At 46.6% G+C, this 27,514-nt stretch overlaps 1 protein-coding gene across 1 annotated transcript in view; it reads right to left on the reverse strand.

Moving 5' to 3' along the window:
- Positions 1-26,208, reverse strand: part of LOC130482399 (cytosolic beta-glucosidase-like) — a 57,809-nt gene extending 31,601 nt beyond the window's left edge. The window contains exons 1-3 of the mRNA XM_056855107.1: positions 26,097-26,208; positions 14,881-15,108; positions 1,728-2,533 (exon numbers count right to left, since the gene is read on the reverse strand). Coding sequence (XP_056711085.1) covers positions 1,728-2,533; positions 14,881-15,108; positions 26,097-26,208 — 1,146 coding nt within the window. The remainder of the gene's footprint in view (positions 1-1,727; positions 2,534-14,880; positions 15,109-26,096) is intronic.
- Between the last annotated feature and the right edge of the window lie 1,306 nt (positions 26,209-27,514).

Below are 27,514 nucleotides of genomic sequence, written 5' to 3' on the forward strand. Positions count from 1 at the left end.
TGGTCGGGCCGGGCCATGCCATGCCAGCCCAGATCGGGACTGGAGGGGGGTGGTTGCCTCGGCTGGTTCATGGGATAAGAGCTCTCAAGAGGCCAGATCCGGCCCGTGGGCCTTATGTTTGACACCTCTGCTCTAGTGCATTATACCCTACTGAGTTCCCTCCTCTCCCCCAGGTTTACTCCCCAAGTCTCCAGGTATTTTTCCAACCAGGTGTTTGCAACCTCACAAAGGAGTCACATGGGTAACTCTCCCAAAACTACCAGGAAGTAACTCTTGTGTGAGAGATTACCACATGGTCACCACTTGCTACACACTGATGTTACCTGAGTTCACAGGGAAACCAACAACATGCCATTCTGCCATTCTCCACAATGAAACCTTATTGTGCATTAGACCTTAGTTATGGATGGTTTGTTAAGCGGCAAAAAAGCAAACTCTATGCTGAAGAGTATTAGGAAAGGATTTAATGTAAAATGGCAAGTATTGTAATGCCCCTGTACAGAGCCGTGGTGCGGCCTCTTTTGGAAAACTGCACAGTTCCAGCGGCTGCATCTCAAAATGGAGAGTGCAGAACAAGAAGCACAGAAGTGTGCAACCAAGATGATTAAGGGTTGGAGCACCTTTCTCATGAGAAAAGGGTGGAGAGTCTAGCAAAAAGATGGCTGGAGATGATAGAGGTTTATAAAATTATGCCTAGAGTGGAGGAAGTGGGCAGACAGGTCTTTTTATCCTTCTCCCTTAATAGTAGAACCCAAGTGCATCCAAGGAAGTTGATGGGCAAATCGATTCAAGAGGGACAAAAGAAAGCACTTCTTTATTCAATGAATCATAGAGTTGGAAGGGACCACCTGGGTTATCTAGTCCAACCCCCTGCACAATGCAGGAAATTCACAACTATTTTCCCCCCACATCCCCAGTGACACCCTACTCCATGCCCAGAAGATGGCAAAAAAAGAAAAGAAAAAGAAACCCTGGAGGATTCTTGGCCAATCTGGCCTGGAGGAAAATTGCTTTCTGACCCCAAAGTCATTAATGAGTCATTAAATTGTGGAATCCACTGCCTGAGGTCACAGTGATGGCTACAGGCACAGATGGCTTTCAAAGGAGATTAAAAAGTTTCATGGAGAATGGGTCCATCCATCATGGAGACTAAGGGGACCCTCCACATTCAGAGGCAGTTAATCTCTGAATATCAATGCTGGAAGGGAACATTCACAGAATTGCTTGACCTCTGCCCTCTGTACTTCCTCCAGAGCAACTCTGTCAAACAGCATTCTCCTCTGATACTAGAGAGAATAGGTATGCATCATGACCAGTATGCATTTTTACTAGTAGCCATGGATAGCCCTCTCCTCCATGAACATGTCCACTCCCCTCTTAAAGCCTTCCAAGTTGGCAGCCATTACCACATCCTGGGGCAGGGAGTTCTGCCATTTACCTATATGTTGTGTCCTTTCAAGTATGGTGGCCCCAAGCCTTATAGAGCTTTGAAGGCAATATCAGAACCCTGAATTGAACCAAGAAGCACATTCAGTACCAGTGTAGAAGCAACAAGACTGGAGTAATATGGCCCAGTCTTGTCAGCATTCTGGCCACAGTATTCTGTACCAACTGTAGTCGACACAGTCTACAAGGGCATCCCCACAAAGACTGCATCGTAGTAATCTAATCTAGATGTTACCAGTTTATATTCTACAGAAGTGATAAAGAAAAACCAAGAGCCGTACCTTGATGTATTTCAACAGGTGGCGCAACCCCCATGGAACAACAGCCAGCCAAGAGCTGCCAGTTGCAACAGGCCAAGACGGATCTGTTACTTGCTCTGCTTCTTTGTCTCCCGTTGTACTTGGCTGACAACATGCATAATCCTGGTGCTTAATTTTGCGAGCAGTATAATAATTCACAGCAAAGAAATCAGCAGTGCCTCTGATTGCCATCTTCTCTTCCTCGGTAAATTCTGGAAGCCTTGAGGACGGATAGCCTTGCTTTTTACTGATGGCAGAGATCTTGGATTTCATGATGTCTGGATAGTCACCGTTCAGAAAGATTGGGGTAGCAAACCAATCCAGGCAAAATCCTATGTGCCTCTTAGCTGCTTCCTGGTCGTCAGGGGAATTCGGATGCAAGGGTTCTGCCCAGTCCGAGTTGAGAGCTATAGACACAAGTCCACCCTGCCGTTTCCGGAATTCTTTATCATAAGTTTGCCAGGCTGCGGCATGCGCTTTGATCATGTTGTGAGCGGACAGGTATGCTCCAGTACCAGGTTCCTTAACGCCTGGGGCCATGGTGCCTTTTTCATAGCCAAGCTCTGCAACGACATAAGGTTCATTTATGGTGATCCACAGCTTCACTCTGTCTCCAAATGTTTTGAAGCAAAACTGGGCATATGCCTCGAAGGCTTCCACGGTCACACTCGATCTCCAGCCACCCTGATCTTCTAAGCACTGTGGCAAGTCGAAGTGATACAATGTAACCATGGGTGTCACACTGTTGGCTAGCAGGCTGTCAATCATGTTGTTGTAATAATCAACTCCTGAAACAGAAAGCAAGAGAAGCACATTCGCAACGGTACTCGGTTTAGCAGGCACGGGTCTTCTGCAGCCTTCATTTAAAAAAAAAAAAAATCAGACTCACAGGCTCAAACCCCACAAACATCTAATTAATCTATTAGTTTTTTGCCCCACCCTTCCCCCAAAATGGGGCTCAGGGAAGCTAACAACTTAGCAATATGATAACAATAATACAATTTCAATAAAATCCAATTTAAAACTCTGCACACAACAAACTAATGCTTTTGGCATTTAAAAAATTAGCAACTTCGATGGTGGAGTCCATCAAGATTACAGAAGCGAAACGCCTGGTGGAATAACTCTGTCTTACATGCCCTGTGGAACGCAAAAAAGTCCTGCAGGGCACGAGTCTCCCCAGGCAAAGCATTCCACCAGGTCGGGGCCACGATGGAAAAGGCCCTCGCCCGTCCTGCTCAAAAATAAAATAATATATTATATACATACATACATACATATATATATATATATATATATATATATATATATATATATATATATGTGTGTGTGTGTGTGTGTGTGTGTGTGTGTGTGTCTATGTGTGTATGTGTGTGTGTGTGTGTAAAATTATGTATAAATATATATAAAATTATATATATAATTTTATTTTATATATAATATAATTTTATATCTATATCCATCCTTCATTTTAATAATGCTCCTTGCCAGGGATGTTTAAGATCTCCTTTGTGGGTGTATGTAACCTATAAAGTGGGAGGAAGGAAGGAAGGAAGGAAGGAAGGAAGGAAGGAAGGAAGGAAGGAAGGAAGGAAGGAAGGAAGGAAGGAAGGAAGGAAGGAAGGAAGGAAGGAAGGAAGGAAGGAAGGAAGGAAGGAGAAGAGTTGGTTTTTATATGCCGACTTTCTCTACCTTGTAAGGAGAACAAAACCAACTTACAATCTCCTTCCCTTCCTCTCCCCACAACAGACACCCTGTGAGGTAGGTGGGGCTGAGAGAGTGTGACAAGGCCAAGGTCACCCAGCAGGCTTCATGTGGAGGAGTGGGGAAACTAATCCAGTTCACCAGATTAGCCTCTGCTGCTCATGTGGAGGAATGGGGAATCAAACCCAGTTCTCCAGATTAGAGTCCACCACTCCTAACTACTACACCATGCTGTAAGGGACCCAACAAACTGTGAAACACAATAGGAAATAAACAGCAACAGGACCTGATTGGTAAACAAAAAAGTGCCACCTTTAATTCTCAGTGCATGTTCAACACCAGTTTTTCTCATGGGAAAAAATACAAAACCAGTTTGTTTTATACAACAACCAGACATAGGCCTTAACTTGACAAGAGCTTGAGAAATGTATGCAAGACAGATGATGAGTGAGTGAGAACGGAGCCTTGGCTTACCTGTGAGGGCTCCTTCTTCTCTGAGGGAAGAGGACATCTTATGAGTGGGTGTTTCCGTTCCTATGCTCAGGGATAGGCAGGTTCTTCAATTTTTAACTTCCTGTCCTGTGCCGGAAACGCCCTCCCAGTTCGAGGACTTCCAAAGTAGAATAAGAGGACAGAAAACACATAACATATAATATGCAGTGCAAGAAACAAGCGTCAAAAAACCAACGCTGACAAATATTGATCAACAATAGTACAACCAGAATTAACAACCAAAACATGAGATGTTATTAACCTGGGAAAGAACATCAGGTAAGGATTGAATGGTTTATTTTGAAATAATCCAATTATTTTCATTGTTGTTGTTGTTGCTTGACTGGCGCTCTGTCTTCGCCCAGGGCGGGCAAGATGTCCTCTTCCCTCAGAGAAGAAGGAGCCCTCACAGGTAAGCCAAGGCTCCGTTCTCTCTCTGAGGATCAGAGGACATCTTATGAGCGGAATGTTCAAGAGCCGTCACTTCTGGGTGGGGTCAAGCATCATTCGCCACCTGCTGAAGCACTCTCCTTCCAAACGAGGCATCTGCGGAAGCGTAGGCATCAATTCTATAATGTCTAACGAAGGTAGACGAGGTCGTCCACATCGCTGCCTTGCATATCTCCTCCACCGAATCTTGAGTGTCAAAGGCCGCGGAGGTAGAAGCACTTCGTACTGAGTGAGCTGTTATTCCCTGCGTACAGGGGATGCCAGCGTGCTGATAACAAAGTTGTATACATTGCTTGATACATCTACTTATAGAAGGGTTTGACATTTTGAGTCCCTTATTTGGAGGAGATATGGAAATGAAGAGAGCCTCCGATCGTCTGAAGGATTTTGTGCGTTTTAGATAAATTTTCAATGCTCTTCTGACATCCAGAGTGTGCCAATTTTTCTCTTTGGGGTGATGCGGATTAGGACAGAAGGATGGTAATACCAGCTCCTGTTGTTTGTAAAGCTGGTATTCACTTTTGGTATGAAGGTTGGGTCCGGACGAAGGACAACTTTGTCCGCGTGAAAGACACAAAGGCTGTCTCTTGATGATAGAGCCCTCAATTCCGACACCCTTCTGGCAGAAGCCACCGCAACCAAGAAGAGTACCTTCATGCGTAGACAGAACAAGGGTATGTCCCTTAACGGCTCGAAGGGTGACTGTGTCAAGGCTTTCAAAACCACGTTCAAACGCCATGTGGGAAACCTATGAAGTGTCGGAGGCGACAGATAAGAAACCCCCTTAAGGAAGGTGACAATGTGTGGATGTCGAGTAGTGACATACCCATCGAGGTGTGTAATTACTGTGGCTATAGCTGCCACCTGTCGACGCAGAGTAGATGCTTTCAAGTGTTGGTTCAGACCGTCCTGTAGGAAATGAAGCAGGCTAGCCGTTGAAATATTTAATGGATCCAGATGTTTCCTGTCACACCAACGGACGAATGCTTTCCACGTAAAATTATAAATGCGTTTGGTCGATAATTTTCTGGCTTCCAACATAGTCGATATCACCTCCGTGGAATATCCGAGGCTTAACATCCATTGCCTTTCAAGTCCCAGGCGGTCAGTTTTAGCCACGCTGGGCCCGGAAGTAAAATGGGACCTTGATGTAGAAGATCCTCCGTCACTGGCAATTCCCATGGTTGTTGGATGGATAGCTCTTTCAGAGCCGGGAACCAAGGACGTCTGGGCCAATGGGGCGCGATCAACACAACGTGAGCCCTTTCCCTCCGAATCTTCCTGAGAACTTTGGGTAACACCGGAAGTGGTGGAAAGGCATAGAGCTTCTCCCTTGGCCAAGGAGACTCCAGGGCATCTACTCCTTCTGCCTCTGGGTCCAAGAACCTTGAGAAGAACCTTCTGAGCTGTCGGTTTTTTGATGAGGCAAAGAGATCCACTGTCGGACTCTCGAATCTCATGTGGACGAGAAGAAAAACGTCCCTGTTCAAGGCCCACTCTCCTTCGTCCACCTGCTGTCTGCTCAGCCAGTCGGCTTGTTGGTTCAGAACACCCTGGGGGTGTTCTGCTTTTAGGGAGGCGAGGTGCTTTTTCGCCCAATTGAGAATGGTCAAGGATTCCACATGGAGGGAGGAGGAACGAGACCCTCCTTGTCTGTTTAGATGAGCCTTGGTGGATACATTGTCTGTTCTCACCAGAACATGCTGACCCTCGACTAGCGGTTGGAATTTGAGGAGGGCTTTGTGGACAGCCCTTAGTTCCAGCTTGTTGATGTGCACGCGGTTTTCCGACACGTCCACTGGCCTTGGGCAAAATGGTTCTGAAGGGTGGCTCCCCAGCCCCTTAGACTCGCATCTGTAAATAACTGAATCGATGAGCCCGTGATGTAGGGTAGGCCTCTTGACAAGTTGGCCTTCCTGGTCCACCACAGCAGGCTGTCCTTGACCTGTGGTGTAAGTAGCAAACGTGGGTTCTTTTTCTGAATTATTTGAATTTGGAAGGGTTTCAGGAACCATTGAAGGACCCTCATGTGTAGTCGTGTCCATGGTCTATACAAGCCACCATGAGTCCTTGTAGTCTGACCAAGGTTGAGAGGCCAACTGATTTTGACGCTCTGGTAGTCTTGGCTAAGGTCTGCAAGGTAGTCATTTTGTCCTTTGGGAGAAACATCTTGTTCTGTACCGTGTCTATGATTGCTCCCAGATGATGAATTGTCTGTGAAGGCGTGGTAAGGCTCTTGGACATGTTGACAATAAAGACGTGTTGGGTCAGTGTTGTAATGACCTTCTCCGTGTGCTGCCTCGCGACCAATTCCGATGGGGCACTCACCAAGATGTCGTCGAGGTAGGGGAAAACGTAGATCCCCTGTTCCCTCAGAATCGCCACAAGGTTGACGAGGACCTTGGAGAATACTCTCGGAGCTGATGTAAGTCCGAAGGGTAATGCCCGGAATTGTAGATGTAGATGGCCATGAGTGAAGCGAAGGTACCTGCGATGGGACGGGTGTATCATGATGTGCATATACGCTTCCGTCAAATCTATGGACGTCAAGTATGCTTGCGGACGAAGGGCTTCCACTATGGACCGGAGAGTCTCAATTCTGAAATGCCTTTTGTAGATAAAGCGATTGAGGAATTTTAAATCCAGAATGGCCCTCCAGTCTCCATTTCTCTTTGGCACTGCAAAAAAGGAGTAAACCCCGCTGCGCCGCTCTAATTCTGGAACATGTTCTATTGCGTGAATGTCCAACAAGTGTTGAATGGCCCTTTGTGTCCGCAGTACCTTCTCTTGATTGCGCGACACTGGAGAATTTAGATATCGATTTGGTGGAAATTTTTGAAATTCTATTTTGTAACCTTGACATATTAGTTGACGTGACCATTTGTCTGTCGTTGAGGAGGCCCACACCATGGCGAGTAGAAGTAGATGCCCCCCCACAGGAGCCAATCTGGAGTCATTCTTTTCCCTGCTTGTCTCCAAATCTTGCAGATTTGCCCACTCCCTGTCCACCGAACTGCCCGCCCTTGCCAAATCTGGATCCTTTTCTGAAGGATCCCCGTCCAGAACTCCAAGAGGTTCTTCCATCGGGTCTGGGGCGTGCCATGAAGTGGGATGTTCTAAAGGGACGAAAGGAGTGCGGAAAGGATGGTTTCCCATCCCTCTTAATGTATTTGGGCAGGGCTTTCTTTTTGTCCTTGGTTTCCACAAGGATGTCATCGAGTTTTGGCCCAAACAAGCGACCACCTTCAAAAGGATACCCCAGGAGTATAGCCTTAGAACCGCAGTCAGCCGACCAGGATCTGATCCAAGCGGCCCTCCTGACAGCGGAGGAAGCCGCTAAGGACCTAGCTGTGAAGGACAAGGAGTCCAGAGTAGCATCTGCCATGAAATTGGAGGCTTTTAAAAGGCATTTAAGGCCATCCAAAATTCTTTTATTGCCTGGTGGAAGTAATTCAATGATTTTTCTAATCCACATAATGCTGGCCCTTGCCACTAGGGCGGACGTAGCTGATGCCTGGATGGATAGCGCGGCCGCTTCGTGTGCCTTCTTGGCAGCATAATCAATCTTCCTATCTAGGAGATTTTTAATACTGCCTGCTCCATCCTCTGAAATTAGACCTGAGGACTGGAGGTCTGTCACAGGGGCTTCCACCAAGGGCACCTGCAAAAGTGACATGGCTCTGGGTTCCAGTGTATATAGCTTCTTAACAGAGGCTGGTATCTGTTTACTGGACATCGGTTTCTGCCATTCCTATTTAACCAGGTCTTCAAAATATTCAGGAAAAGGCACTGAACATGACTTAGTCTGTAATCTGGTAAAAAACTCCTTTAGCCCCTGAACTTAGCCTTACTCTTAATAGCCTCCGTGTCTTCATCCTCGTGAAGATCAAGGGCTGACATCACCTTACATAGAAAAGCTTGATAATCCTCCCCCGCAAACAAGCGTGGATGAGGGTTCTGGCCTTGTTCTCCCCCTTCTCCCTCTTCTCTCTCTTCTTCTTCCCCAGAAGAAGGATCCTGAAGGGTGGCCTTAGAAAGGTGAGGTGGTTTTGCCTTTCTGGCTGCCTTAGTTGTGTTGGAACCTCCTTGTGTTGGAACCTCCAACTGCACTGAACTCCTGGAAGGAGAAGAGGCTCGGGAAATAGAGGGACCCCTGGAAGACATTTCACCCAATAGGGCAAATTCCTCGCGCAGAGCCCTGCACATTAATTCCAACATTCCCTGTTTGCTTGCCCCCCCCACCGTCAAAAGGGAAAGAGAGGATTGCACTGTACCAGTTTCGATGTCCGTAGCAGAACTTCCCGTGGAGCCGACATTACGGACCGGTTGCTCTTTCTCACCCTCGTCACCCTCCAGGGACGAACGGGGAGGTTCGGCGGCCACTTTGTCTGGGCGCGGGTGTTTGTCTGGGCGCGGGTGTTTCTCGCCACTTTTTTCTCCCTCGGCGTCCGCTTGCTTTCGCTTGTGCCGCGTCGCAGCTGCTGCTGGCTCCTGCTGCCGCCGCGCTTTTCCTTCACTCGCCCCCGCCGTTTTATTCCGGCGAGAAGGCAAGAGCTCCGTCGACACCGCCTCGTCCCCAGATAGGAGTTCCTCACCGGACAACTCCTCGGTTGCCGCCATTTTCCTCCGTGAGGGGAACAAATGGACAGGCACAAAAGGAAAGGATCCAAACGAAAAGGAGACGGAGACAGACAAGGGGAAACAGACGGAGCAGGGCAGGTTTGGGTTAGTAGATAATGGACGGGTAGATGATAGAAAAGGAATTTGAATCTCGAGCGTAGCTGAGGAGCTCGCTAAAAAGGCTGCTCTTCTCTCTAAGGCAGGAATAGAACTGGGAGGGCGTTTCGGCACAGGACAGGAAGTTAAAAATTGAAGAACCTGCCTATCCCTGAGCATAGGAACGGAAACACCCGCTCATAAGATGTCCTCTGATCCTCAGAGAGAGAAGATCCAACCGCCTTGCCTGTCTGTGGTGCAGGTTTTTCCCTTGAGATGAGAACCCTGACATTTGAAACATGCTTTAAAGATACTTTTTGGTCTACATGGCCGGTACTACTGCTGCTAACCTACAGTATCTTCTTGTAGCTGGCTGTTTCCCCCATTCAAACTGACATTCAGAAAACCCACAGAACAGGGTTTCCTATATCTCCCAAGAAGAGAAAAAGGTGCACTTGTTTACAGAGCAATGTAACTGCTATCAAATCCCCTCCACCTCCTTAAAAATTTTACATCCACCCTTAGCAGGTCATTCGCCTAACCTGTACGCCACTTTCCTCTACTTTAGCAAGCAACAAGAGCTGCTTATGTGAAGGACCATAGTCCAGGGGTATAGAGCAGGTGGTTTCCAAACAGAATACCCAAGGCTCAGTCAGGGGCATCTCCAGTTCAAGGATATCAGATAACAAAGCTGGGGGAAGACTAAAGTCTTTTATGCAGGGCTGTTTCGCTCGTCGTCACCCCCATCCAATGACCTCAGGTCTTTGTTTTGTTTATGCATGCCGTCTCCGACCGTCAGAGGTCACCTCGCTCTCCTCCTGCCTTTCCCCACGTTTTCAGAGACCTGTTTTATCTTGAATTTGAAAATGTGGGGAAACGCAGGGGGAGAGCGAGGCGACCTCTGACGGTCGGAAATGGCATGCAAAATCAAAACAAAGACCCAAAGTCATCAGAGGGGTGACGGTGAGGGAAAGAGACATGCATAAAAGGCCCATTTCTGCTTGAGACCCTAATCAGCTGTGCCCCCGGTCAGAGCAGACAACTCTTGAGTTAGATGGACCAGCAGCTAGAGAGTATAAAGAAGTGTCATGCATACGGGACTGAGAACCTTTCTGCCAAGAACTGATTTCCCACTTTTGGTTTTCAGTTTGCTTTTTTTTTTTTAAGGTCCAGATGTCGTACTCTATTATTTTTACAGGGACAGTGCTCAGCATTAAACTTACTCTGCTTCCACAGCTGCACCATATGGCCGGCCTTATCTCAAGCATGCCAGCCACCCTGCTTTTAATCCGGCATCTGATGCAGCAAGACACCGCCAGACGTTGCACAAATCTTGGCAGCGGTGCCAAGGCCCGTGTGTGTACGCGAGCGCACACGCACACACAGGCCTTAATGGATTCACTTGCCAGGTAGGCAAACAGACGGTTTGCCACTCTTTTGTGGCAACCCGTCTGTTTACCTACCTGGCAAGTGAATCCATTAAGATCAGCAAGGAAAGGACCCTGCTGTCTGGGCAAAGAAAATGATCAGAAACTCCCCTCACCCTGAGTGTGGAAGGGAGTTGCGCTGGATTTCAAAGCCCTTAATTCTGTTGATGAGGAGCTAGAAAGGACTACTGCTGCTAAAATCATTTTGCCCCCCCCCCCTTTGGCCATCTTGCTGGCTTATTGAAAGTATGAATCCTGGTAACTATCAATAGAAGGGAAACGCACACTCTTTTGGCTTGTTGTTATTCGAAACAAAAAATTGTCTACTTCGAACCATCTTGCAAAGAAACCGTTAGATGCAGGTGGTCAGTTGCTATTAACTCCAGCCCAAAGTTCCACCTAACTTTGGCTCAGCATTGAACTCGCTAGGCGAGTATGCCACAGCACCCCTCCACTTTAGATCCGTCTGTCTGTTTGCTGGGGATAATAATCCTGATCTACGTTGCAGGGCAGAGGGAACGCAATATGCAATATGATATAGCTCGATTTTGTCAGATCTTAGAAGCCAAGCAGGGTCAGTACTTGGAAGGGAGACCACCAAGGAAGACTGTGCAGAGGAAGGCCATGGCAAACCACCTCTGCTTCCCACTTGCCTTGAAAGCCCCTTGGCTGGGGTCATCAAAAGTCAGTTGCGACTAGACGGCACTTACGTGCGTATACCTTACAGATCTGCTATCCCAGTTACTGAGATCATTCTTTTTTAATGTTCCAAAGTGTTATCTCAAAGTAAAGTAGGAAAAATTATAAACTGGATCCAAAGGTGCAGTACCACCAGCAGAACAGCAGCATACATGAAGGAACAGAGTGGAGGAAAAGGCATTTTTTTGCCAGTTTCCATGTCCCACTGAATTTCCAGTTCGCCCCCTTTGCAACTCATGATGGCACTTTCCACCACCACCACATCACCTTACTTATGGCGGCCCCATAGGTTTTTCAAGGCAAGAGATGTCCAGAGATGGTTTGCCGTTGCCTGCCTCCGCCTGGGCTGAGAGATTTCTGAGAGAACTGTGACTAGCCCAAGGTCACCCAGCTGGCTTCATGTGCAGGAGTGGGAAATCGAACTCGGTTCTCCAGATTAGAGTTTGCTGCTCTTGACCACTACACCACGCTGGCTCATGCCATTCATAAGAGTCAATTTCCTGGAACAGAAGCTGGGGGCAGAGTTGTTAGTCAGCTGGAGAGAGGAAGTCTCATGCCACCACCTGAGGTGCTTTAGAGATCCAACTCTATTTAGAACATAAAACCAGCACCAACCTAAAAACAAAAAATCATCTTATGGTCATTTTAAAAGGAGTGAGATCGTCAGAGATGGCTTCAGGAATTGTGCAACCTGAGATGGTGTGGCCCTTTCCATGTCAGTAAAAATAATAATAATAACTAAACAGTGGACAAGTCTGCAACTTTTGAGCAGCCCCAAAATCTGATCTCTGAAGCTGATCACCTCACTCTATCAGAGGCCATTTATGCATGGCTGTTTCCTCACGGTCACCCCGCCAACTACTTCAGGGCTTCACTTTGATTATGCTTGCATTTTCTGACCGTCAGAAGTCATCTCTTTCTCCCCAAGCATTTATCCTGCGTTTTCTGGATTCGTGTTTAGCCAGCCTCCAGAAACCGCGGGGGAAACCGCGGGGAGAGCAAGGTGACCTCTGACAGTCGGGAAAATGCAATCATAATCAAAGCAAAGCCCCAAAGTAGTCAGCTGGGCGACCGAGAGGAAACAGCGATGCATGAATGGCCGTAGTGTTTCAGTTTTAAAAGTTCTTTTTAAAAAAAAAAAGGAAAACTAAATGATATTTAAAAGATAGTTTTCCCACACCCATGGTTTAGATGCGAATAGGTTCAGAATCCAATCCCTGCCATTTTTTAAAAAGGACTTTCTTCTGAAGTTTCTAATTCTCCCCTTGCTCTTTGAAAAAAATATATTTATCCAAGGGAGCGGCGGTGGCCTTTTCCATGTAAGGCTGATGCAGTTTCTTCAACAGATCACTGCTCAGCAGAAACGAGTGCCCGCCTAATGAAAAGCAGCCGACTTGGAGAGCCTTCTGTGCCCTTTTGCTAAATTTAAAGTTCATAATATTAATCTGAAAAGTGTTTACAAGAACCAGAGGGGGGGGATTCTAAAAAATCACCGCTGAATTCTGAAAAAACACACCATTTTCTATCATCTCATCACAAGAGTCTCTGGTAAACTCATCCCAAATGACAGAAACTCTCCCTGCATCCTGGTGCTATGAACCAGGCAAAGGCGGTGGTGCTCTTGGTCCGAAAGGCTCTAACATTTAATGGGGAAATGAAAAACTTTGCTCCTCACGGGGAACAGACTCGATAAAAGAAGTTCACCCCAATTTGTAAGTTTGCAGTGCCGCGCGAAACTGAATCCTGAAACATGACGCACCAGGGCCCATAAAACTGCCTGTTTTTGACTCATGGACCACAATGGCTGTAAGTGGTGGTGGAAAGTGCCGTCAAATCACAGCTGACTTATGGCGATCCCGGTGGGGTTTTCAAGGCAAGAGATGTTCAGAGGGGGGTTGCCATTGCCTGCCACCGCAGCACAACCCTGGTAGTCCTTGGAGATCTCCCATCCAAATACTAACCAGGGCCGACCCTGCCAATCTTCCAAGATCTGACAAGATCGATTTAGCTTGGGCTATCCAGGTCAGGCTGTGGCTTTAAGTAGCACAGATTAATTCAGTGTTTGTCCTTATTTCCAACCAAAACACTTGGCTGCATTAGCTCACATCCACCTCCTCTTCCCTTTCACCTTCTCGCTCATATTCATTGGGATGGTTGCCTTGACATCTCCCTTCCCTTTTCTCTCTACCAGGACCCATCCTTTTAAAAAAAGGAAAGCACCATGGATATTAATGGGAGTGATTTGTTTTCCCAAACGACAAACAATAATGTGTAATTTTCAAAACAGCAGCACATAAGAAAAGCCATGCTGGATCAGACCAAGGCTCATCGTCCAGCAGTCTGTTCACATAGCAGCCAACCAGGTGCTTCTAGGAAGCCCACAAAAAAGATGACTGCAGCAGCATTATCCTGCCTAGGTTCCACAGCACCTAATATCATAGGCATGCTCCTCTGATACTGGAGAGAATAAGTATGCATCATGACTAGTATCCATTTTGGCTAGTAGCCAAGAATACCCCTCTCCTTCATGAACATGTCTACTCCCCTCTTAAAGCCTTCCAAGTTGGCAGCCATCACCACATTCTGGGGCAGGGAGTTCCACAATTTAACTATGCATTGTATGAAGAAATACCGTATTTTCCGGCGTACAAGACGACTGGGCGTATAAGACGACCCCCCCATTTTTACAGTTAAAATTTAGAGTTTGGGATTGTCCCGAGTCCGCGGCCTAGGGTTGGCCCTCAGGACTGCGCCCCAACCCCGCGGCCGCCCCCAGACCTCCTGGAGTGGCCCAACCCGAGTCCGCGGCCTGGGGCCAGCCACCGGTCCTCCTGGGGCGGCTCAACCCCCGGGGACATGGACAGAGCAGAGGCGGCTCCCCAGGGAGATTCTCCAGTCCGGCTCGGAATTCAGCATCCGGCGTATAAGACGACACCCGGCGTATAAGACGACCCCCGACTTTTGAGAAGATTTTCCTGGGTTAAAAAGTAGTCTTATACGCCAGAAAATACAGTACTTCTTTTTATCTGTTTTGAATCTCTCACCCTCCAGATTCAGCAGATGACCCCACGTTCTGGTATTATGAGAGAGGGATAAAAGCTTCTCCATGTCCACTCTCTCCATACCATGCATAATTTTATAGACCTCTATCATGTCTCCCCTTAACTGACTTCTTTCCAAGCTAAACAGCCCTAGCGTTTTAACCACTCCTTGTAGGGCAGTTGCTCTAGCCCCCTGATAATTGTCGTTGCTCTTTTCTGCACCTTCTCAAGCTCTGCAATATCCCTTTTTAGGTACGGTGACCAGAACTGTACACAGCGTGGTCTCACCATAGATTTGTACAAGGGGAGTATGACAGCAGCAGTTTTATTCTCTATTCCTTGTCTAATTATGGCCAGCATGGAATTATGGCCAGCAATATCACTTATCTCATCGCAAAAGATAACAGTATGAGCAACAACCTAGAATATTAATCGGCATCAGGTCCCCCCCTCAAAAAAAGGACTCAGATCATCCCATAATTACCCTGAACAAAGTTGCAATTTCCAAACTGCACTGCAGAATAGCACACTGGATTAATTATGCCAGACTGCAGCAGTAACCTTGAATTAAAGCGGCACAACTTTCTATTTTAAAGGAACAATTGCCTTTCTGGTTGATGAAACCTGTCGTCCCATCAGGTAACAGACGTGACCAGGAAAGAGAGAAGCGATAATGAGTCAAGCCAAGCTGTTTGATACATTTCAAATCTTCCTCCCACAGAGCGTAGCTGCTACAAGCGACGTCGCCAGTCTGGTTCTCAAAAACCCGCTCTCCCGCCCGGTGGGTGAACGTGTCCCAAACGCTGGGGCCTTTTCCGTCCGCATTCCAGCCTCCTGGTGAAACACACAAAACAACGGTTACTTTTCGGGATGCAGGAGAGGCACACGATGAATGTCAAACTGGACAAAGAGAAGCCAGGCACCTGGCAAGGGGGAAACAAAAATCAGACAGTGTATTGTTCAAAACTTCAGCTTTTACAGCAGTTCCTCAAACTGTTAACATGTTGCTGTGCATTTATTCAAAGTGTGAACCACTGCTTGAAGATCCATTTCTAAGACAGCTTTCTTGTAGAGGTGATTACATCCTAAGCATACATTTTTATCCAGAAGCAGATGTTTGCAACCTTTTGCAAGAAGCATGGGGTTTTAAAAATTTCAATTACCATGCTTAACTCTCCTGTACATTTATTAGAAGAGAATCATAGAATCATAGAGTTGGAACGGACCGCCAGGGTCATCTAGTCCAACCCCCTGCACAATGCAGGAAATTCATAACTACCTCCCCCCCACCACACACACACCCAGTGACCCCTACTCCAAGCCCAGAAGTTGGCAAAAAAAAAAAAACCTCCAGGATCCCTGGCCAATCTGGCCTGGAGGAAAATTGCTTCCTGATCCCAGAGTGGCGATCAGCATTACCCTGGGCAAGTAAGAAAGGGCCACGAGAGCCAAACACTGATGCAACCCTTCCTGCCCTCCCTCTCATAATGCCAAATTAATGATACTAATTTTTTTAACTTTTTTTACTTAAAATACAAACATGCTTAAAACAATAACGTTGTTGTTGTTTTAACGGTCTATGATCATTGACACCTTGGGAATGGGGGGGGGGGTTGCCTCGGCTGGCTCACGAGCTGGATAAAAGCTCTCAAGGGGCCGAATCCAGCCCGCGGGTCATATATTTGACACCCCTGGAATAAAATGCAGAGGACATTACAAACTCAGTCAGGAATGCATCCCTTGCTAAAACAAGAATCCTTGATATAGTTTTGCATTTCTTTTTTATATTAAATTGGAGCCTGTGAAAGATACGCTTATGTTCCTAGGTTACTCGGTGGATTTCCCCCCACCCCAAGCTGGAGCCAAGAAGGCTGGACTGGGGGGAGGGGGAGTCTAGGGCCATTGGGGGGGGGGCGACAGACTGTAAATGAACAACTGTAGTCCATATTATGACCTAAAAGGGCCCCTGCTGTCCAGAATCTAAAACGAGCTACCTCTACCACTGACCGGGCAGGGTTTGAGCCCCGTATCAGACTAGTAAAGGTTTTTTTTCCCCCTCTGAAGTGGAGGCGGGTTACATGGAACAGATCGGTCTGTATCAAAGAGCGCCCTTAGGAGAAGACCAATCTGTCCAGCGAAGAAGCACTTATGATTGTCTGGGATGTCCTCTGAAAGTCCTGAGAGTCTGTTAGAAAGAATGGAAATGCCATTATAAGCCATGGCCCTAGGCATGCGGAAGATGAATTAATGTAACAGCGCCTCTGCGAAATGCCTGCCTTTCGCTTAGACAAGCGTCTGCAGAAAGGGGGAAAAAACCCTGCAAAGGTTTTCACCAAATTAAATTTTACACCCAGTTTTTGCAACCTTTGCATAAATTTTTGTGTCCTGATAGTTTAAAGATATTTCATAGTGATTTCAAAGTCTTTGATAGAGGTCACTATTTAAAATGTCATTATAAGCTATGATCATGCATCTCTCTCTCTCTCTTTTTTTTTAAGGAAAAAAATCCCAATTCTACTAGTATAGAAGAAGGAGAATTGGTTTTTATACCCTGCCTTTTCTCTACTTTTAAGGAGTCTCAAAGCGGCTTACAATCGCCTTCCCCCTCCCCCACAACAGGCACCCTGTGAGGTAGAGCTCGAAGAGAACTGTGACTGGCCCAAGGTCACCCAGCAGGCTACATATGGAGGAATGGGGAATCAAACTCAGTTCTCCAGATTAGAGTCTGCTGCTCATGTGGAGGAGTGGGGAATCAAACCCGTTTCTCCAGATTACACTGCTCCTAACCACTACACCACACTGGCTCTCTTCATAGAGCTAGTGTAATTTAAGAGACCAAGTTGAAAACTGGGGCATGCCCCATTCAAACATGACGTCTGCTGTGAATCCACCCAGTTGGCTTAGGCAAATCTTAGCTCTCCAGTCACAATATAATAATACTGCCCTACCTTACAGGGTTGTTGTAAAAAATTATGACATAATTTTACATGAAGTGTTCCAGGATATGAAAGTCTTATATGATAAAGTATGATAAAAATATGACTGCACACTTTTTGACTCTGTAACCCTCTACATCATGGATCCCCAGCCTTTTTAAGGCTGCGGGCACATCTGGAATTCTGACACAGCATGGTGGGCACAGCAACAAAATCCTGCCACAAAGTGGCTGCCTCAGGAGGCGGAGCCAGCCATAAAATGATTGCCACAGCTTAACTTCAGTAACACAGTGCTGACCACTGGGCAGTGGTGGCAGCTGCTGCCAAAAACATTAAAAAAAATTTGCACAGCCAATCAAATCTCCAATAGGCCATCAGAAGCCTTGCTAGGCAAAATTCCTATATGCCCCCCTTTCTAAAAGCACTTGGTGGGTGCCATGGCGCCCACAAACACTACATTGGGGACCTCTGATCTGCACACAACCACCCTCTACATGCAGTATAATGATGTATAGGTGCAATGAATGTAGAGGGGAAGTAGGAGCATGCACATTGCCATTTGTCACACATGGTCGTTAGGGTTGCCAGCTCAGGGTTGGGAAATACCTGGAGATTTGGGGGGGGCGGAGCCTGAAGAGGGCAGGGTTTGGAGAGGGGAGAGACTTCAATGCCATAGAGTCCAATTGCCAAAATGGCCACTTTGGTCAGGTGAACTGATCTCTTTCACCTGAAGATCAGTTGTAATGGCGGAAGATCTCCAGCCTCCAACTGGAGATTCTAAACAAACATAACTACTTATCAACACATACAAACATACAAAAAGTATATGCATAGACTGCGTGAACACACTAGTAATATCCGGCTAGTAACCTGCCCCGAAACAACAAGTGGGTGCAAAGTTCAACGAAACATGTATAATGTCCACAACACGGATCCACTTCAAAGAAGGACGGACGCGGATTCTAGATATTCTCCAGCGTTTCGGTAATCTTCTTCAGCTGTCCGTTATGAGATGAAATGGTACAAAAAATGTCTCATATATAAGTCACATTTGCTCAGACCTCTGAGGGTTATATATGTTATATAGGATCTGATCGTGTGATTAATATAGTGTTTAGATAGAGCCTGAGTGCTGCTTTATTTTGGTTGCTAGCTTGACTGATGCAGAATTGTTTCTTTTTGTTTATTTGGACTTTCCACCTGGAGATTGGCAACCAGTATTGTCTACACATGTACAAAGCTTATGTCTAGGCTCTCTTCCCGTGATCGGGACTGAACGTGCTTGCATACGAGTAGGGCAAACTCTCATAGGAGGGAGAGGTGCCTATGCACTCCCCATCTGCTCATATTGCCTGTTGTGAAGGGAGGGTGCGCCCAGTGAGCAGAGGGTGCGTGGGGAGAATACTTATTCTGACTGCTAGGAAGAGAGGAGACCTAAGCAGTGATTGGTTGCTGGCACCTAGTTTGTTATTCCTCCAGAAGGCAACAGGTGGCAGCAGAGGGCCCGTTTCCTTTGCTCACCCCGGGATTCCCTCCCTCTGGCCAGGCAGGGAAGATCTCCTTCCCCTCCCACCATTCACCAGCGCAGCAGGACAGCTGCCTCCCAACCTCCTTCCCCCTCAGCTTTCCTGGATCCTCAGCCAAGAAGGGAGAAGGAGACGCCACCCTCAAACCTTTCGGCACAGAAATACACCCCAAACCTTCTCTCTATATCAGGAGTCCCTGACTTTTTTAAGCCTGTGGGCAACCTTGGAATTCTGATCCAGGCGGTGGGCGCAGCCAAAAAATGCTTGTCTGCAAGAGGTCGAGCCAGCCACCGAATGTCGGGGAGTGAGGTCATGAATCACTTTATAGTAACTCTTCAACTCCAGCATGGTGTAGTGGTTAAGAGTGGCTGACTCTAATCTGGAGTACCGGGTTTGATTCCCCACTCCTCCACATGAGCGGCGGACTCTAATCTGGTGAACCGGGTTGGTTTCCCCACTCCTCCACAGGAAGCCTACTGGGCGACCTTGGGCTAGTCACAGTTCTCTCTGAACTCTCTCTGCCCCCCCCCCTGCCTCACAAGGTGTCTGTTGTGGGGAGGGGGGGAAGGGAAGGCGATTGGAAGCCACTTTGAGATTCCTTAAAGGTAGAGAAAAGCGGGGTATAAAAACCAATTAAAACATTTCAGGCGGAAGAGTTGAAGGTTGAATGGCATCGAGCAGGGGGTGTTGGGGGAATGGAACCTCAGTAAAACCATAAAGTTTCCCCCAAATCCTAGAGCATCACATCAATGGAATGACGGTGACATGAGTTACTTCTGGACATTTGTCAGATGTCATACCATAGGCACATGACCGTTTTTTTAAAAAAAATCCTCCCGTTGGCCCTCAATGGGCAGGCGGGCAATGAACAGGGAGACTGGGAGGTCTCCCGCTGAAGCCGGAGACCTGGTCTTAACAGGATGCTTTTTCAAATGAACATATTTTTCTAAAATACTTTCTGCATACCCACAGCTCACCTTCAGCCGCACGGTGGTGAAGATGCTCGTGCTGTGGTGGCAGCTGCTGCCGAAGCAACTCTTTAAAAACGTTCACAGCCAACCAGATCTCCAATGGCCAACCAGAAGCCCTGCTGGGGAGAAGCCCCACCTGACCTCGCCCACTTTCTAAAAACACTTGCTGGGAGCCAGGGAAGGTGCTGGTGGGCACCATGTTGGGGACCCCTGCTTTATTATTTGGTTACACGGGCAGCCCTCTTCAAACAACTTACTTCAGTAGTAATGCCACCAACTGCAGAGAGAATAGTTCAGTGTAAGCTGGAGGAAGATGGCACGGTTGCTGCCCTAGGCATGACTGAGCATGTGCACTTTAATGTGAGCGCAAATGTATTTAAACTCCACTGATCTCCAGCACTGCACAGTGGTCCTTTGATCACAGAAATGAAAAAAGGCTAAAATCCTCTTTATTACAAGCAACATTTTTCAGAGTTTCCCATTCCGGAGCTCCTGTCTCAAAAATTAAAAGGATATTATAGCTTAGAACTGTCTATAAATTAAATATCAGCTAGTCCCCAAGATTAATATCTATGTAATCGTTATATACCAGCCCTCAATAAAAAGAGTTTTAATAATCAATTAGTATAATAGAAATTAAAGATGGAAGAGACCTATTAGGAGGTCATCCAGCCCATCCCTCGCCAGTGCCAAATTGGTCCCTGAAGCATATTCAGTGCTTTAATACACATCTGTCTTATTAAATCTAAGTTTAATGCAAGGTTAAGCATATTGCAGACACTTAAAGCATTCCTAGAATATGTAATATCCCTTCCACAGCTGGGCTCCTGATAGACTTTCCGTCACGTCGCCGGTTCTTTACAGAATTTTTATCATAGCTTGAGTGAACCAATATATCTACGCAGGGTTATTCGGCAAATTGAACTTTAATGTGGGACAACCTTCAAAGTAGGTCAATTATTAGATCAAAGTGCTTTGAGTGTCTCTCAAGGTTCACGTTTCCCCGTGGTTCGATGACTCAAGGCAATCGTATTTTCGTCAGCTCCTCAGAGAACCGAAAGTTTTCCAACACATCAACTTTGACATCAATTAAAGATTCAATTTCTTCCCTTGGAAAGATTTAACTCTTCAGACTTTAGGTATTCTGTGAGAACATCTTTTTCAAAAAGAGTGTGATAGTGTGGTTTGAGACAGCCGGGATGCTTTTAAAAACACTAGGCCCAGATTCTAAATGTCCCATGAATCTCTTGCATTGTGTGGATCATACACAAAGTCTGGAAGAATCTATACTGCAAGACATTAAAGGATTTTGTGATGGATGGCTCTGGCAGTGATTGGCTGAGCTGCCATGATGTCAGAGAGGTGAGGTTAACAGTTAAGTCTGTCCACCATTGGCAGAGAAAGGCAAAACAGGCAAAAAAAGGTTAAGGACAGGAGGAGCTGAGAAGACAACAGGCCGAGAGAAGGAAGAGACAGTTGAGGTATCAACTAAGGAATAGGATTGCCAGCCTCCAGGTACTAGCTGGAGATCTCCTGCTATTACAACTGATCTCCAGCTGATAGAGATCAGTTCCCCTGGAGAAAATGGCCACTTTGGCAATTGAACTCTATGGCATTGGAGCCCCTCCCCAAATCACGCCATCCTCAGGCTGCTCCCCAAAAACCTCCTGCCAGTGGCAAAGAGGACCTGGCAACCCTACTAAGGAATGGTCCAGCGGAATTACAGGAATGAGAGAGAAGGACAGAAGGAGAGCGTAAGAGAGGAAGGAGAGCAGGAAGAGAGAGTTGCTCATGACCAAAAGTGCCGGCATGGCGTAGTGATTAGAGTGTGAGGCCCAGGTTAAAATCCCCACTCTGCTATGGAGGTTCATGGGGTAATCTTGGGCCAGGCACACTCTCTCTCTCAGCCTAACCTACCTCACAGGGTCGTTCTGAAGATTAAAAAAAAGAGAAAGCCCCTGTAATCATGAAGCTACAGTGGAATGAATGCTCATAAGCTTTGATTTTTTTTTAGTGAAAATGCACATATTTCCCAGGGGAACAAAGGAGAATTTTCACACACCCGCCACCAACGTATGTCCACATGAGCACAGCTGCTTCTAAGATGTAGTTTTAAAGTCAGAAAAAGAAAAAGGACACTGATGGAACTCTTTAAAAATCAAAAGCAAGCAAATAGCTAAATAAGCCCAGAATGCTGAAATTAACTGCAACTGAGATGGCCTTTAGTAAGAGGAACCACAGCCTGAAGCGCCGGTGAAAGTTCATGTTGATAAGCCAGAGCTGTAGGAGTCTTGAAGCTACACTTTGAGCTTACAATTACCATGAACCTCCAACCCTTTTAAAAGATAAAAGATCGCTTAGACCCTGCTACGCTCGCAAACATGCATCACGAGTACATCAGCCATCACAGGTGTGCAATAAACATGACCGCTCAGAAGCCGTCTTTCGTTAGTGCCCCAAATCGCATGACCAAGGTCCCCTCAACTAAAAGAGGGCCCATTACACTCATATAGAGGGGCGGCTGTGGTGATATCCAGCAAAGGAAGCTTTGACTCTGGAAAGCTCATACCGTGAAAATCTTGTTGGTTTCTCAGGTGCTGCTGGACTTGAATCCAGCTCAAAATTAAACAGGAGTCTAGTGGCACCTCAAATATATACATTCCTGTCCTGTTTTCTGTGCCCCAGACCAGGGGTCCCCCTATTAGAGCCAGCATGGTGTAGCTGTTAAGAGTGGCAGACTCTAATCTGAAGAACCGAGTTTGATTCCCCACTCCTCCACATGAGCGGTGGACACTAATCTGGTGAACCAGGTCTGATTCCCCACTTCTCCACATGAAGCCTGCTGCGTGACCTTGGGCTAGTCACAGCTCTCTTAGACCTCTCTCAGCCCCACCTAGCTCACAGGGTGTCTGTTGTAGGGAGGGGAAGGGAAGGTGATTGTAAGCCGGTTTGAGACTCCTTAAAGGTAGTAAAAACTGGGGTATAAAAACCAGATCTTCTTCTTCTTATGGTTTGACTAAATGTGGTCACCCTCCCATGTTCCTCCTCGGCCACAATTACATGTTATTTTCCTTTTACACAGTTTACTTCCGCTAGTCCCTGTAATGAAGCCCAGAGACATCTGTGCCCCCAAGTCCCTTCCCTTGATAACCTCCTCTCTTGGCAATAGGGATCCTAGGAGTCAGCCAGGTGCTTCCCCACTGATTGCCAATTGGTCTCTATCGCATTGAAGTCCCTCCCCTCCCCAAACCCCGCCCCCTCAGACTCCACCCCCAAAATCTCCAGGCATTTCCCAACCCAGAGCTGGCAACCCCATCTGCCGCTCTTAACCACTCCACCCTGCTGGCTCTTCTGCTGCCTGGCTGCTTCAGCAGTCACCTCCCTGGCCCTGCAGCCTCCTGCTTTGGTAGCCCCCTGCCGCCTCCATGCTGGTCCCAGCACACATGGTGCTTCCCCTGTCAACTGATGCCTCCGGCCTCATCGTTTCCAGACCCATTTGAGCGGCCACTGCTGCCTCTCCCATCTCTTTGCCCCTCCGGCTTCCGTTCCAATGGCTGCTCCTTTCTCCCCCGAGACTCCCCATTCCTACGAAATTCGCCCCATGGTTTAAACTGATAAAAAAGACCATTTCAGAGCCTCTGACTTGGCAGACATTACAACATACAGCCTCAGAGTAGCCCTTACATCATTGCATTTCCAAACCATGCCCATGGAGCTCCTTGCAGGCAGTTTTTTAAAAATACCACTGGCTCAATGCATTTGTTTATGTGGGGCTTCAGTGGAAGATCTCCCCCATTATGTCCTGGCCTGTCCTTTATACTCTGAGCCCCGGAACAAGTTTCTGGCAAACATTCTTTCAGGGTCACAATTGTCATCTGATGTTGACAGATTGATCTATTCGTTGTCAGATAAGGACCGGTATATTTCCAAAAGAATGGCACTGTATGGCCTGGCGGCCAAGAAAATCAAAGCAAAGCAAACCATGAAAGTTGGGAAAGCTGGCTAGAGCCAAATGGGCGTATTTCAATTTTTAATTTTTTTTTAAATTTAAATTTTTGTTTTCTTTTAATGATTTTGGTTTTATATATTTTAACCTGTTACTATACTGTTTTAGATTGTAATGGCCTATGGCCTTATACAATAAACTTGACTGACTCCCCATTCCTTCCCTGGCCTCCTCTTCAGATCTCAAGGCCAATTGCTTTGTCCCCGCCCTCCCACCAGCATTGGCACATCACTCCCAGCCCGGTCACGTTTCCTGCCGATCACGCTGAAGAGGCATGCCAGTCGGAGCTCACGGAGCCGGGCTGCCAGCCACAAATTCCAAAATGAGCTTTTGAGAGTCAGAGCTCAGTTCATCAAATGCAAAGAATGCCCTTCCAAAGCAATTATATTTATACTTTCAGTACAAATCTAACTTCGATGAGTGGACACTCCATGCATTTGATGAAGGGATCTCTGACTGGCAGAAGCACATTGCAATAAATTTCGGTCATCCTTATGGTGACATTGGACTTCTCTTTTATTAGAATTTAGGTTTTGATTCATCTAAATGCAGAATATAAGCCAATCGGTGAAGGAGGAGGATTTTCTGGCAAACAATCCCCTCTTATTATTTTAACGGTTAATCAACTGTTGTATTTAACTTCTCTTCCAGAGCCACTTAGGCAGATCATGAGAGGGAGGGCAAGAAGGGATGAGCCAGTGCTCGGCTCTCGTGGCAGTCATGAATTTCCTGCATTGTTCAGGGGGTTGGACTAGATGACCCTGGTGATCCCTTCCAACTCTATGATTCTATGATTCTTTACTCCTTATTTACTCCTTTTGAGTGGGTTAAACAAGAAGCAGGAACCTCAGTGCTTCTTCCCCCCACAAATAGCAACAAGTGTCCAAACACAAGAGATTATTGTAATAGATTATATGTAGGGCTGCCATGAAAACTATTTGGACACTTCAGCTGATACAGTATGTAGCCCCTAGATTACTGAATGGTTTATGCCGGGATGATCATATTATATCGATGCTTTGACAGCTTCACTGGTTACCTATTTGTTTCCTGAAACAATTCAAGGTGCTGGTTGTTACCTTTAAAGCCTTTCATTGCCTAGGCCCTGCATACCTAAGGGACCACCTTTCTCCGTATGATCCCATGCACTTACCAAGGTCATTAGGCGCCTCACTTCTGACAGTCTCCTCTATTCCAGAACTCCATTCAGCTACTGCCCTTGTGTGCCCACACTAACATACACACTATGTGCCCCCACTAACATACACATACACACTAACACTCTTCCCCCTTCTCCTCCTCGACAAAACAGTCCTGACTGCTAAATTTGCACAACAAAATAACACCATTTAAAATAACCTGAAGTTGTAGTAATCCAAAACGTGGTGTTGGAAGAGAGTTTTAAGGATACCGTGGACCACCAAAAAGACAAATCAATGGGTTCTAGATCAAATCGAGCCTGAACCCTCCCTAGAAGCTCAAATGACTAAACTGAGGCTGTCGTACTTTGGTCACATTATGAAAAGACAAAAGTCACTGGAAAGGAGGATAATGCTAGGGAAAATGGAAGGTGGTAGGAAAAGAGGTGGATTGGCTCAATAAAGGAAGCCATGGCCCTCAGTTTGCAAGATCCGAACAAGGCTGTTAAGAATAGGATATTTTGGAGGTCATTAATTCATAGGGTCACCATAAGTCAGAAGCAACTTGACAGCACATAAAAACATAAGGTGTAGTAGTTGAGTTGGGTATTCCTCGAGTCAATCCAAAAGTTTCTTGCCTCTAAACCCGTTTGACATCATGACTGCAATAACTTCCTGGCCTGTTTACCTGTGAGTCACAGGAAGCCTGGAAATATCATATATGTTATCGGAATGTCTTTTGGGATACAGGGGCCGGGTCCTTATTTATCAACAGCATGGGGAAACAAGCCAAAAGGAAGTTTTGGATCTTAGAGGCACATCTTAGGGCATAGTAACACGGTTGCAGAGATGCAGGACTTGGGGTGGCCGGAAGGATATTGTGGGACAGAGCGCTATTCAAATTAGGGCACATCTGCTACTAAGAACTGAAAAACGAATGACCACTTCGGTGCTCAATCTTGCACTAACATTGTCTGCAAAGGGATTCCGAGAGGAATCCATTCTGATTACCCACTTCTGTCAAGTGTTTCCAGGTATGTTCTTACACTCTGCTGTAGCCAGATAAACAGTAAAGCTCAGGAAAGGAAGAAACTCTGATGAAACAATGTAAGCCTTAGCAGTTCTGGCCCACTGGGAGACTTCGCCACCAAAGCCAGCTTCATTTGTGATGATGGACATCGGTTGTCCATCCCAGACTCCAGTGGCAAAAGCTAAAAAATCTTAATTCAGTTAAAATCAGATACCTTCAATCTGATAGGCTGCTGTCGAGGCCCCCCACGCAAATTCTTCCGGGAAAGAAGCGTCGTCCGGATCCCAGTTGCAGTAATCAGCAGTTGTGGAGGGAGCCAAGGCCATGTTGCCGGAAAGAGCCGTCGCTCTTCTCACAGCGATGACTTCCTTTTTCTGCCTTCTACTTGCCCAGAGAAAACTCGGCATCTGTCAGAGAAGAAAGCAGTTATGAAACACGCACCTCGGGACTAAACCTTCCTTGGAGCACAGCCCAAGGGCCCCAGGTACAGAGGGCAATGGTTAACCTTCTCTGCTCCTGTGGAAGACTGAAAGAAACAAGGATTGAACAGATTTCAGAGGACATGGTAAGGACATCCTCCTGGGAAAATAAATTGTTGCTTGCTCTGCATCCCTTCTTTAAAGAGAATGTTTTGATGCCCTCCAGAAAAACCGCAAGAGGTTTCTTAGTTACAGCATATCCCACTTCCAAAAGTAACACCACACAAATGATCCCAGAGAATCCTGTGAGCAAAACACACTGTTTCAGTGCAGAGTTTAAGGACTAGGATAAGCCATGGTTTAATCTTACGAACAACAGACAGGCTGGCCAGTTGAAGTCTCAGCATGACAAAACAGAGGTCTGATTTAAACTCAGTGTGGGCTGAAATGTGGCCAAATCTGAGCGGGGGGCAAGATGGCCATCCAAAGATCTTGCAATATATTAGAAGAAGAGTTGGTTTTTATACCCTGCTTTTCTCTACCTTTAAGGAGTCTCAAATCAGCTTACAATCACCGTCCCTTTCCCTCCCCACAACAGACACCTTGTGAGGAAGGTGGGGCTGAGAGAGTTCGGAGAGAACTGTGACTAGCCCAAATTCACTCAGCAGTCTTAGTGTGTAGGAGTGGGGAAACCAACCCAGTTCTCCAGATTAGAGTCCACCTCTCCTAACCACTACACCACGCTGGAATAGCAAAACAGTTATGGGCAGGTGGCGGGGGGGGGAAGGGGGTTGGGACAGAAGTGGCAATGAGGGTGGGAATGAGATTTCCTCATCTTTTTTTAATCAGGGCAGGCTCTGTCATTTGGGAGCATTGATTTCTTTTGCTAAGTGCAAGGGTGAGCTATTAAACTAGCCAGCTGGGATGAATAAAGATTGTTTATAAGATGATGGGATACTAGGAACTGGGAAGAAGTGGGGGGAATGTAGGAAGGATGAAAGAAAAAATCATGGTTCTTTATAAGACTATATTTTTTAAAAAAATACAGAGCAGATCGATGGCCCTGGATCTACAAAGGCCTTTTCACACATCTCAGACAGATCTTGAATGGGCGTGACTTTTGAATGAAAAAACAGAGCTTCACACCTGCAGTGGCAGGAACACATTCTGGGAAGGGAAGCAATTCAGAGACCAATCTTCCAGTGTATCAGTG

Source organism: Euleptes europaea, chromosome 9 (assembly GCF_029931775.1).
Source record: "Euleptes europaea isolate rEulEur1 chromosome 9, rEulEur1.hap1, whole genome shotgun sequence".
NCBI classification, from domain to species: Eukaryota; Metazoa; Chordata; class Lepidosauria; order Squamata; family Sphaerodactylidae; genus Euleptes; species Euleptes europaea.